The 13,602-nt window shown below is 39.4% G+C and overlaps 1 protein-coding gene and 1 pseudogene across 2 annotated transcripts in view; one reads left to right on the forward strand and one right to left on the reverse strand.

Annotated features, from left to right (window-relative positions):
• The first annotated feature begins 1,782 nt into the window (after positions 1-1,782).
• ADAMTS6 (ADAM metallopeptidase with thrombospondin type 1 motif 6) overlaps positions 1,783-13,602 on the forward strand; it is a 236,695-nt gene continuing 224,875 nt past the window's right edge. The window contains exons 1-2 of the mRNA XM_080678095.1: positions 1,783-1,919; positions 11,038-11,176. Coding sequence (XP_080534221.1) covers positions 11,080-11,176 — 97 coding nt within the window. The 5' untranslated portion in view covers positions 1,783-1,919; positions 11,038-11,079. The remainder of the gene's footprint in view (positions 1,920-11,037; positions 11,177-13,602) is intronic.
• On the reverse strand, positions 8,544-9,012 carry LOC308253090 (large ribosomal subunit protein eL32-like; annotated as a pseudogene). The gene has a single exon. The product of its transcript is annotated as a large ribosomal subunit protein eL32-like (transcript).

Genomic DNA, 13,602 nt, shown 5'->3' on the forward strand with positions numbered 1-13,602 from the left:
TCCAATTCCCTTTTCTGGTTCTGGCCATCGGAAATTGACTTGGCGTTAACTACCGACTGGAATTTCAAGGCGTCAATTCCTCCACCCCCACCCCAACCTTGGAAACTCTTAAACCTCTTCCTATCCTGCACTCAACGGTAGAAACAGATAAATGATGCAGCAGATTCCACCGCTGAAAGACAACATTTGTCCTGAGCTATTTTCACTCCCCCCCCCCTCCTGTTTCCGATTGGTGTGCCAGACTTTGTTTGCTTGCTTAGGACATGGAAAACATATTTGGGCATTTCCCCCACAGTTTTATGCCAGTGGCTTTCTCCCAGCAAATGAAAGTGAAAGTGCTACGTTGTAGTGGTGTTTTATCCTTAAAGTAAGGACTGGCTTCTGGGGTGGAGGGGTGGAGGGCGGGAGGGTGGGACTGGGAAGCTTGAAGAACCAGTTTTGAGGTTTTGTTTGTTTATCTTTAGATCACAGCAGGGTTCCTGTCCTCTCTCCCCCCTCCACCTCCCTCTTTTCTGGGGGTCTGACTTTGGATTTATTTTCTTTTGGGCAGTCATTGAGGTTTCATTCAATGTACTGAATTAAAAAAAAATACACTCCACTTGTAGCTTTCCCCGGTTGCACTTTAAAACACCATCCAGTCTCACCCTCATCTGGAAATAATGCAAGCTTCTTTCTCTTCCCCCGCTCCCTCCTCCCCCACTTTTTTTTTTTTTTTTTTTTTCCTTTTAAAGCCCCACATAACCTGAAGTCGGTAATCGGATAGAAAATGTGCTGGTCTTAGTTTACTTTAGTCTGTACTCCCTTGCTGTGGCAATATTACTCGTAGAGATGTATTTTTGAGAGAGGCATTTTGTGCACATGTGGTTTCGGAGTCTTGAAATCTGTCAGTGATGTAAACTTGCTGTAATTTTCCTCAAAGGTACTGTTTATGTGCACTTTTTAGTATTTTTGTTTTGTGGATTTAAAAATACAAGGAAAAGGACACCAGAGATCTTAGCAGTGACATTAGTTCATTTAAAGTCATTCATCCTCTCCCTCCCCCTTCCTTTTTCCAAGAAACAACTAATCACAAACCAGGCTAGAATTTCTAAAAGAGGTTAGAGGCGGAGGAGGCAAAGAGGCGGAGTGGGGTAGGGGATTGAGGTTAGAAGGGCCAGGATTTCTCTCATTCACAGGGTGGAAAAGTTGACATTGTCTAAGCCCTTCTGAATGGCTGGTAGTTGGTTACCCCGATTGTACCTCTACCTCCCCTCCCCCTCCACGTGACGGCCCAGGACACATGCGCACCCGACGCCGGCACATCTGCACACTGACGTCAGTGCTCTGCCTCCGAGGAAAAGCTGCCAATATTCTGCTGCAATTCTAAGTTGGCTGGGGGCCGGTAGTGAGACCTACTTCAACAAACTTTGCTCCTCTTGTCTTCTTTTCTCCTGATACCTTTTGATGCTCTTCACATGTTATTTGCATAGCAAAGGCACTAAGCTGTCCAGGAAGAAAGGGCACCCTTTCCACCCCCAATAAGTCTTTTTTCTCCCTTCCTTTCTTTTTCCCTTTCCTTTCTTTTTTTTCTTTCTTTCTTCCTCTCTCTCTCTCTCTCTCTCTCTTTTTTTTTTTTTGGCCGGGTGGGGGGCGCGTGCGGGAGAAAAAGGGGTTTGCAAAGGCAGCATCTCAGGATGATAACCTGGTTGTATTGAAGGCATCTCTTTTTCTGCCAAATCGGAAAGTCCGTTCTCTAAAACCCGGGTTAGCCAGACTAGAGGGTTTTATTCTGGCTGCAGAATAACTAACTGACTGCTGTGGCTTTGCAAAGGGGGGCAGGAAAAAAAAAAGCTAAGAGAGGAGAAGGCAGTACGTGAGTCGTCCAGTGCAATCTCTATTGTTTGAAACTTACTTTTTATCAGAATTTGAAGATGAAAACGGTAAGGAAGACTCCACAATATTCAATGAAACCGTTTTGTTTTTTTTAAATTAAAGCGTGTGCTTTGCTTGTCTTCCGAATAACGCGTAGAAAACCTTTTTCTGTGTGTGTGTGTGTGTGTGTGTGTGTGTGTGTGTGTGTGTGTGTTTTAATGGCAATGAGTGAGCTTGACTGAACTCATTTTACAGATAGAAATCTTTTTAACTCCAGACTACTCGGGAGTTGGAGAATTCTGGGTCTTGCAAGTATTTTATGATGCAAAAATATATACGTTTATTATAAGAATAGAATATGTTTTGTGAAATATGACTTAATTATGATTATTGTGGTCTTTTAACTCATCACCAAATAGTAATCAGGAAAGTAATAATGGTGTGTATTTAAGCTGATTTCCAGTTTTCTTAAAGAAAAACCTGCATTTTATGGTTTCATGTCAGTGTCTTAAGTAGCCAGACAAGTGCATAGTTTATGCCTGGGCTCAGAGGGCAGAATTAACGTGCTAGCTGGAGCCCCGATGCTCTAGGATATGTTAAGCTCTTAATAGGCTAATCAAAGAGATGGAAGCGTGTGTTTTTGATTTACTTTTGGCCACTTGGGACGTGCTAGACTCATATCCCTCCGGAGCCTTGAATATCGGGGTATGTCTGTTTATATGGTACATGGGATCAAAGTTTAGGGATTTGGGGTGGGGGTGAGTGCTGGAGGGGTTATTGGAAAGCTGCCTTCTGATAATGTGTACTATAATTCCTGTCTTCAGTAATTTCTTTCCTTGTTGTACTAGAAGAAAAGAGAGCGAGAGAGTGAGAAAGCGCACTGAGAGGGAACAAGAGAGTGAGTTTCTTACTCTTGTTTTTATTTGAGCTGCCGGTGCAACGCGTTTGGGCCAAATGCCAACTGTCTGGGTCACACGCGTTTTATCCAAATAGATTTAGCGCTGCTGTCTGGAAATGGGCTGCTGAATGTTAACTTTAGGATCAACTCAACCAGGGCAGCTCAGACTGTTACCCTCTGTCTGGGCGAAGTGGGGTTGGGGGAAGGGGCATGAGGGTGTACAGAACTGGGCGGGGGCGGGGGTAGGGGGGAGAGAAAAGGGGAAACTGAACCATTGCTTGGAACTTTAAAAAAGACACTGGAGTGTGATTTTCAGCATATTCTTTTATGTTTAAATATCTTGGACCAATTTTCTTTCTTTTGTTTTTCTTCCTCTTTTTAGCTTATGTTGATTAGACTCAAACTTAGATGTGGGAATGACAGTTCTCCAAATTCATTGCAGGGAAGGAAATGCAAAATAAAACTGGTGTAGTTGAAGGAAATTGAGAAAATTAATTTTGGAAATAATTGTTTTCCTGTGTTTCACCAAAGTGGTAACAGCAATTCTGGTTTATATTATTTTAGTGCTTAAATGTGATCATTGGTGTTTTGGATTTTTGAAGAATAGTGTATAGAAGCAGATAGTTGATTTCAAACAAATCAAATTCATTCATTTGCCACAAATGGCAGCCAATGAAATCTATGTTTTGATATTAATATTTTTATGATTCTCAAGGGGGAAAATCTCTAACCTCAAAACCTGAAATATTTTAATACTTTCCCTGTCTGGACCAATATGTGTGAGATTAATTCCTACTCTTGTCTCCTCTTACCACTTCCTCTTTATTTCCTTAGCAACCACTAGTAGCTACTAGTGGTTTAGGAAGGGTATGTATGCCAAATCTTATCCTATGTGTGACTCTTGTGAGTGAATAAAGAGAGTTAACATGTTAGGAAAGTAAATGGCACATTCCATGGGACATTTCCGAGGGGAAGAAGAAAACGGGCAAGAGGTTGATTGCTCTCTTGGTTATACCAAAGGACACAGTTGATTGTCAACACTGAGTTAACCTCAAGAGACAAAGGTGTTTGTTTTCAGGAGAGAAGTTATAACAGATAACGTATATCCAACTTGCCATTTGGAAAAAAAAGGAATTTGGGACATTACGTAATTTAGGGCCTGCTCTTTGTAGACTGCTGTTTTGTATTTTTGCTTTTGGCTCATTTGCTTTTTTTGATAGATACATCTTGATTATACCTTTCCTTGGAAACTAATCTTGCAGTTTATAAATGATCTGGAAACCTTTGTACTTCTAGGCTAGTGGTATCTTTGGCATATAGTATATGACAATAAGTATTTGTTGAGAGAATAAATGGAATATGAAATGAGAGGTTAATTTTCACATATAAAAACTGAACACCTGAAGGGAGCACAGTATTGCTCCTTCCTCTGTGAAGACCAGATCAGCCTTAAAATATATAGCCAGGGTTAAGATGGAAGAAAGAAGCTGAGAAGGATGTTATACATGTTCTTTTAGCTCCATAATAATAGTTCAGGAGAGGAAATTATTACCTTGGCTACTCCCAGATCACTTGAGTGGGAAGTAAAGATGATAGAGCAAAAAGACAAGTAAGTACCCTCTAACCAGGGCAGACTACTGAGGCAATTACTGTAGTGCATGTTGTCTGCCCTTATTTCTGTTTAGCGAGAGTAGCTTTGATCCATGGATGCAGGTAAATGATCTCTTAACTTTACTGACTGGTCCATTTGTATTAGGAAAAAAGCATATATGAAATAAAAGTAAAATGAAAAGTTTTGAGTCTTGTTTTCAAATTTAGAGTATTGTAAGCCTGGTTATCATGACCTAAATTCTTTACTGTTCAAAAGACAATACAATGCAGTTGATTGATTCCATCATCATTTCCAACTATTCCACATTTTTGAGGGAAGGAGGAACATAAAACTATTTTTGAAGGAAGGCCTTTGAAAAGTGATGAGTCAGATAACCAGGAGAAGGGGGGGGGGGCTAATATTTGTTTAGCCATTAAAGTGAAGTGCGGGGACACTTCACATCACATGTAATCTAATTTAATCTCTCAACGAGTCTTCGTTAGGTAGATATCATTATCACAGTTTTATAGATGAGGTAACAGATCCAGAGAGTTTAAATAACTTGGAGTCAAGCCAGGACTCAAAGCCTTTGTGCTTTTCCATGATAGTGCTTCTGCTATACAATGTAGAGTTAATGCATTATGATTTCTGGACAATTATGTAATGTTTTAATATTAGTCTGAATTTTGGAAACTATATCTGTTAGTGCCTCTACATAGTTGTTGATGATGTGCAGATTAACTTCTCCAGCAGGTGTCAGAAAGTAAGTTAACTCATTCTTTAAAAAATTAAAAAAAAATTTTTTTTTAACCATTTTGTTAAGGATTACCCACTTTGTTGATGGGAAAAATTTTCTGTAAGAAACTTGGCACTCTGATATTCATCTGCTAAAATGTTACCATCTGGTATGTAATAATAATGAGTAAGTGGGGAGCATACTAGGGAAAGGCAAGAAAGGAAACCAAGAGGCTGACAGAGGCCTTATTTCCATAGTTTAGGTCCTTGATTGGTTTTATCCTGAGAATTGCAGGGAGCCTTTGAGGGTTATTGAGCAAGAGAGGGTCACTGTCACTTTGGTGCCTAGTGTTAAGGAAGGAAGGATTGCTTATTTCCATAGTTTAGGCCCTTGATTGGTTTTATCCTGAGAATAGCAGGGAGCCTTTGAGGGTTATTGAGCAAGAGAGGGTCACTGTCACTTTGGTGCCTAGTGTTAGGGAAGGAAGGATTGCTCAACTCCTAGCCACCTCCCTTGAGGTTCCTGCCTTCCACGTAGTATTCATAATTCTTAAGCTGTCAGGCATGGGGGGCAAAGGGTGTCCAAAGATCAGGGATCAGAAGTTGAAATGGTTCCTGCTACCCTGTGTCCCCAGGCTTAATGCAGCCATCCTCATCCTCATTTTCACTCATCTCTGGACAGATCCCCTTCTTGTCTCAGGCAGTGGGCAGTGCTGGTAGCTGGTGCGATATTTTCGGCAGAGGTGGCATTTGGCAGCAAGTGCAATGAGGAGAGAAAGGACCATAGCTACCAGCACAACCCCTATCAGCACAGGCCATGCCAGGCCGGGTGCATGATCCAGGGGGTCGTGGCTGATGCTACTGGGGAGTTCTGAGAGCCCCACAGCTGTTTAGCTTGTCTCACTCATGGAGTGGCTGGAAGACACCTGTGATCCTTATCCTCGGCCATAGAGCCCTGTCTCCAAGGAGATCCCCAGGTACCAGGGCACAGAATTCTGTTAGAGGACCAATTTGGGCTAGAGATTATCTGCAGGCAGAGTACCTGGATCAGAGGAGTACCTGGAGGAGTGTCCAGGCTAAGAAAGCACCCTGATTGTAGCTTCTTTCCTGCCCCCAAGGGTTTGTGGATTTCCTCTCCCAGCCCCCGCTCCTAACCCATTCATTTTTATTTGTGAGTTGACTGAATATGGTAAGATGTGTTTGTTGTTGATATGAATTGAGCTTGAGCCAACTCATTTACTTACTATTAATTTTCTTCACTGGCACTAGAGGCTTGAAAAAAAGTGGGGAATGAGGGCTGGAGTGAATAAAGGAGAGAGAAAACCAAATTTATTGAGTGTCCATGTGCCAGATAGCTTAGTGGAACCAAGACTGTAGCTCTGGTTTGTTTAACCTCAAAGCTTCTGCTCTTTCTGCCATGCACCAATGCCCTTTTTACTACAAATCCTTAAATCAAATGTTAGTCTACTTCTGGCCAAGTAGTTACATATTATTTTTTCTCTCAATGCTATGGCTTACTTAACTTGGGTGTTTACAGGACAGTGTTAGTAATGGTAAAAGTGGAGGTTACAAAACTGTGAAGAGCAGGAAATCTCAAGGGGGAAAGGAGTTAACTGTAAGAAATGAGACCAACTAACTATATTGTTTGTCATTAGTTGGTACAAGTTTGTCATTAGTTTTAGAGTCCAGGAAAATAGGAGAAAAAAAGGATGAATGATTCGGTACAAATCTATCACCATTACTAGAAAACTAATTGAAATGTGTCAGTTACATATTAATACATTAAAAGAATATTACTTTTAAAGTGTAGGAGGGATTCATTTAATGTTAGACATTATTATGGAAGCACTCAATTAATCTGAAAAAAAAAGAAAGAAAACAAATGAATGGTAGTTGTTAATGAAACAACAGTTATGGAGTTTGAGATTGTATTTAAGTAGGTTGTGAGTCAAGAGAATTGGATTATTTTCATTACTGATATTGAATAATAGTGTGACTTAATCTCTTTACAGATGTTTGCCTGAGAAAGGCTATGTAGTGCCTGCTGCCTTGCCTAAATCACTGTAGAAGTACATAATTTTGAAATGAAACAATTGTGTATAAACTTGCTTAAAACTGTTCACATTAATTAATCTATACCATTTATAAATATCTTATTTGATACTGGTTGTATGCAACTGCTATTGAATATTTAAGTTAGGGTGCCTTAAACTGGAAGTGTGATGTAATAGAAAGAATTTAGACTTTAGATCCAAGTAGCCTAGTGTATGACTCTGGGCTCTGCTTTTTTTTTTTTTAAATATATTTTTATTGATTTTTTACAGAGAAGAAGGTGAGGGATAGAGAGTTAGAAACATCGATGAGAGAGAAACATCAATCAGCTGCCTCCTGCACACCCCCCACTGGGGATGTGCCCGCAACCAAGGTACACACCCTTGACCAGAATCGGACCTGGGACCCTTCAGTCCACAGGCCGATGCTCTATCCACTGAGCCAAACCAGTTAGGGCAAGGGCTCTGCTTTTTTCTAGCTATGTTCTATGATCACTATGAGCTTCAACTTCTTTATCTGTACATTGGCAGCTGTATTAGTTATCAATTGCTGCAAACAAACAAAAACAAACTCCCTCCCCACCCATAAACTTAGTGGTTTTAAATTGCACTCATTTATTATCTCAGAGTTTCTGTGGTTCAGGAGTCTGGGCATGGCTGAGCTATATACCTTGTATTCAGGGTATCTCATGAAGCACAACGAAGGTGTTGGCAAGGACTGGGGTTACTACCACAGAAGGCTCAACTGGGAAGGGATCTGCTTCTAAGCTTACATATTAGCGGGCAGGATTCAGTTTCTTGCAGGCTGTTGCACCGAGGGCCTGGTTTCCTTGCCAGTGGTTATCTGAAAGCTGCTCTCAGTTCCTTGCCATGGGAGCCGCTCCATATGGCAGCTTGCTTCATCAATTCAACAAGGGAGAGAGTCTACCAGTAAGGTGGAAGTTAGAATCTTGTGTAATCAAATCATGGAAGTGACATCCCCTCCACATTGAGGTCTTCAATTGGTTAGGAGCAAATTACTCAAGGGAAGGGGATTACACAAAGGCGTGGATAGCAGGAAGCACTATTATTGGAGTGTGCCTCACACAGGGACACTAATGCCTCCTGCATAAGATGGTTGTGAATATTCAGAGAAGTGCAATCTATTTAAAATTCTCCTTATTTTGGTCTGACTTTAAACTGCTTTTCTAGATGTTACATATTAGTCGCTGCATAAGAATCAAAGTTACTATTATTACTAATACTATTTTCCATTTTTGTCTTACCATTTGGACTCTGTGGAATGTATTTCTTTATAATGATTGCCCCCAGCAATTTGACTTGTTAAATTCTGTTCATCTTCTAGGACCTATTTCAAAGGCTACTTTCTATTTTATTTTTTTTAAATTTTTATTTTTTTGAAATGCCAGATGGCAGAATTTTATGATTTTATTAACACAAATACAATGTGTACACAATCTGTCTATTCATTTTCTTCGCTGCGCAGCCTGGCATTGGGATTGGTGACTCTGATGGCCAGCTGGGCTGCTCTTTCCACAATGGCTTTGCGGTTCTTTGAGGAGACGTTGTGAGCAATCTCAGCACAGTAAGACTTATTGCACATCAGCAGCACTTCAAGCTCCTTGACGTTATGGACCAGAAACTTCCGAAAGCCACTGGGCAGCATGTGCTTTGTCTTCTTGTTGCTCCCATAACCAATGTTGGGCATCAAGATCTGGCCCTTGAACCTTCTGCGCACCCTATTGTCAATGCCTCTGGGATTCCGCCAGTTCCGCTTAATTTTGACATATCGGTCTGACTGGTGCCGGATGAACTTCATTGGTCCTCTTTTTGACAATCTTGGGTTTCACGAGGGGTCTGAGGGCAGCCATGGTGCCCAGTAGCAGATGGCTGCCACCTCCGTAGGCAGCGCCGAGGAAGAGTCAAAGGCTACTTTTTAAATAAACTTTCCTTGACTCCTCTTTCTCTGATTCAGAAGTTGTCTCCCTCATCTGATTTGTAACACCTTTTCATAACTTCATTAGGGCACATGTCAGTCTGCCTTGAATTTTTTCTTTGTTCCTTAGATTATAAGCAATGAGTCTGTCTTAATCTTTTCAAAGGAAAAGATTATAACATCCTTTTGAAAATATAGTAAGATAATATTTGTTGATTAATGAATTAGTTTTTCCAAAGTTAAGCAGTTTAATAACTTGTAGAGACAAACACAAAGAATTTTAAATGGTTGTGATTGTTTTATAAGTTATAAAGCTGATATTTCTAGCATCATAGGGAATAAAATATTCCACATAATTTTCCAATGAACTACAAATATCCTTTTATATGCCTAAAGTGATTGTAACAACCATTTATTTATTCATTTATTTAATCATTCATTTTTTTAACCAACAAATATGTAAGCATTTATTATGATAAGCCCATATATTAGAGACGTGGGATGAAAATCTCTTAACATCTTTTGTGTATTTCTTTATATTTACAGTAAGCTATATTTTTAAAAAAATATATGTTTTTATTGATTTTAGAGAGGATGGGAGCTCGATCTACACTGGGGATCGAGCCGGAAACCCAGGCATGTGCCCTGACGGGGAATTGAACTGTGACTTCCTGGTTCATAGGTCAATACTTAACCACTGACCCACACTAGCCAGGCTATAGGAAGCTGTCTTATTAAGAGCAATTTAACCTTTTGCTCCTAGCTCAGGCATAGTATTTTGAGTATCAGACACTGACTGTCACACAGTTATATGCACAGTTGTAACTGTTAAACCATATAAGTGAGGACTGCTTGTTTCTGCACCAAACTGTATTGATTTGGAGTACTAAAACTACTTTTTAGTTTTTTCTCTTTTTTTGGTCACTATTGTGCTGTTAGTGAAATAGTTTCTGGTTCCTTTGTTGGGAAATCAGGTAGCCAAGTACACTAGTTTTCTGTATAAAATGTAAATTCATGGACTCTGAGTGAAGTTATAAGTTGAAGAGAAAGTCCATGAGATGGGACATGAAATCTGTTGTGATACCTGAAATGAATTTTTAAAAATGATTTTCTTTTCAGAAAATGAATTTCGTTTCCTTTCCGTTAGATTTTAGGTAGTTGAAGTTGACTTGTATGTGTTGCTTTATAAGTCATACAAGACTTCCAGATAAAGTCAAGGGTTGCAGCAAATATGGTTAAACTTTTCAGAAGTTTAGTTTGTGTTATTGTCTGAGCATTCAGACAGCGGCTAAATGTCACTGTGTGTTTGTAAATCTAGTCTGTGAGAAAAAAAGGATAGGTGCCTCATAAAGCAACACATCAACTATGGATTTGAGTGTTCTAAAAAGCATGTAAAGGGATGGGATCACATTCTGTTTAACATTTTCATAAAATGAACTTTTAATTGTGAAGTCAGCCTACTTTTTATTTTTATCAAAAGGAGGTTAGTCACTGTACCCATACATTGTTATCTTCAAAGTATTTTTTTAAAAGAATTTTTATTTCTCTTCAGATTTGTTCTTTGATTATTAAATAGCTTTGACATTACCCTGCTAAACATTTTGGTTTCTAACTCTGTGTTTAGTCTTGTGAATTTTATTTAGACTATAAAGAACAACAATGGCCTAATTTAACTATGTTAAGTTATTTCATAGTACATGTCCTTTGGCAAGCATTCGGCATATAGATCTGTCTGTTCAGGGTATTTTTCAGTTAATTTAAAAATTTTCTGTTTTTCTATGTTAAAAAATGGCCATACTTTAGTAACTAACCAGCCTAATGCTTTTGCTTATGAAAATTTTACCATCATTAATTTTTTCATTTTGGATTGAGAGAATGAATCCAGATATAGAAGAAAGTACAGGATGTTGGAGAAAAGTACCTGTTAAACAGTGGACCATCTAATAACTAATTTGCTATGGTATTGACTCTCTAGCACATAGGTAACCCTCCAAAAAATCATCCAGTTTGCTAAATTATGGAAATTTTGTGGAAGACGTTGACCTGGATTTTGAGCCTCATCATGGCTTCATCGGAATTTCATAGTGACCACAGGCTCTCCTACAGTTCACAAGGTAGGATCCCTGCTTTTGAAACTGACGAAAAAATATTGCTATTAATCAACTACAGTCCTGCTCTCTACCAGCTAACCTATCAAAGGGACTGAATATTTAGTTTGGGTGAACATTTTCTTTGGTATATGTAGTGATAGGAGCAGTGTCAGTTCCGTGCACATTTCATAAATGTTAAGGCCTCTAAAAGTCTGTTTAACTTGTTCCACTGGTATTTAATATCCAGTAGATTTTAGAATTGACTGGTCTTTTTCAAAAGATACAGACCAGGCCTCTTCTTCTGAATCCGAAACATTGATAGCCTCATTCATTGCTAGAGTGTACAGGTAAAGTCATGTTCAAATGGAATCCAAAGGTTTATACTATGAAAGAGCAAGAAACTAGACACATCCTATATAATAAAAGGCTAATATGCAAATCGACCAAACGGCAGAACAGCTTGTCACTATGATGCGCACTGACCACCAGGGGGCAGACGCTTAACGCAGGAGCTGCCCTCTGGTGGTCAATGCGCTCCAACAGGGGGAGCACCACTCAGCCAGAAGCCGGGCTGATGGCTGGTGAGTGCAGCGGCGGTGGTGGGAGCCTCTCCCACCTCCAAGGCAGCGCTAAGAATGTCCATCAGTCGGACATCCCCCAAAGGCTCCCGGACTGCGAGAGGGTGCAGGCCAGGCTGAGGGACCCCCCCGCCCCCGCTTTGAGTGCACGATTTTCATGCACTGGGCCTCTAGTTCTGATACAAGATTTTTAAAATATATGGACCCTTAGTGAAAAAGCGCTTTTTCTAACTTAAGAATTCTGATCTAAGATCTAGAACAGGGGTCCTCAAACTTTTTAAACAGGGGGCCAGTGCACTGTCCCTCAGACCGTTGGAGGGCCGACTATAGTTTAAAAAAAAAAACTATGAACAAATTCCTGTGCGCACTGCGGGCCCGGGACAAGTTGGCTGCTAAGCAGGACGGGCAGCAGCACCCGGCTGGCCGGATAAATGTCCTCGGCGGGCCGCATGTGGCCCACAGGCTGTAGTTTGAGGACGCCTGATCTAGAACCTGGGTAAGAAGGTAAAAGTTGTAAGAAGTTTAACTTTTCAAATTCTAACCCATAGATCCCTATGATTTTCATTCATAGAATTGAACTTTGTATCATAGGAAAGATCTTAACAGAAAGATCCCAAGAAGAAATGTCATTTTGTTTTCCATGAGCCAGTCCAATCCTTATAGAATTAGTGAAAGCAGACCTTTTGTATTCCCCTCCCATGAATGTATAGTAACAGATCATTTTTTTTGGTGCTGAGAAACCATATTTTCAAGGCTATTATAGGTTGCTGTCTAGAAATCCATACATACAAAATGTGGATCTCAAAGTAGATCAACAAAGCCATAGCATTTGGTATGAACGCTTATTCATGAGAAGTAAAATAAATATTATCTTTCAAATTATTTCCATTTGGTCATGGTTTCATGGGAGTTTATATTTGTGAGTAAGCTCCATGGAGAGACAGTGAAGCATCAGGCAGCCATTTGGTTTCCCTTAGTGGGAAACCCCGCTAAAGGAAGATGTAGTCAAGAAGGTAGATTGGTAATATTTAGTACACCTAAGTGAGGAAAATATTAGCTAATAGTCCTCTGAATTTTTTGTCATTTGATACTTTTTAAAACAGCTTTATTGAGATATAATAGGTATACCATATAATTTACCCATTTACAGTATACCATTCAAATGGTTTACAGTATATTCACAGAGTTGTACAACCATGGCTACAATCAATTTTAGAACATTTTCATCATCCTAAAAAGAAACCTGTACCCATTAATAGTCACTCATAAATTCCCTCTAAACCATTCTACACCCCTAGCCCTAGGCAACCTCTAATCTACTTCTGTCTCTAGAGATTTGCCTATTCTGGATATTTCCATAAAGTGAAATCATATAATACATAATCTTTTGTGACTGTTTCTTTCACTTACCATATTTTTATAAAGTTAGATAATGAACTTTAATTATGAAGGCAGTTATTACGAAGATTCGTTCATGCCATAGCATGTATCAGCACTGTATCCCTTTTTATTGCAGAATAATATTTCATTATGTGAATATAATACATTTTACTCATCTATTCATTGCTTGATGGGCATTTGGGTTATTTCTTCCTTTTGGCTATTAATGGATAATGCTGCCATAAACATTCATGTACAAGTTTTTGTATGGATATGTGTTTTTATTTTTCTGGGTGTATACCTAGCAGTGGAATTGTTGGGTCAGATGGTAATTCCATGTTTAATTTTGGAGGAATTTCCAGACTGTTTCACAAAGTGGCTAGCTAATAATTTATTTTTTTAAAAAATGTCTTTAAGGTTGTCAAGATTCTTTATAAGCTCTTTGGGTAACTTTCACAAACATTTTATCTGAGCTAAATTCTATTCTTTTAC

This window comes from Plecotus auritus (assembly GCF_963455305.1).
Source record: "Plecotus auritus genome assembly, chromosome: 7".
Taxonomy (NCBI): Eukaryota; Metazoa; Chordata; class Mammalia; order Chiroptera; family Vespertilionidae; genus Plecotus; species Plecotus auritus.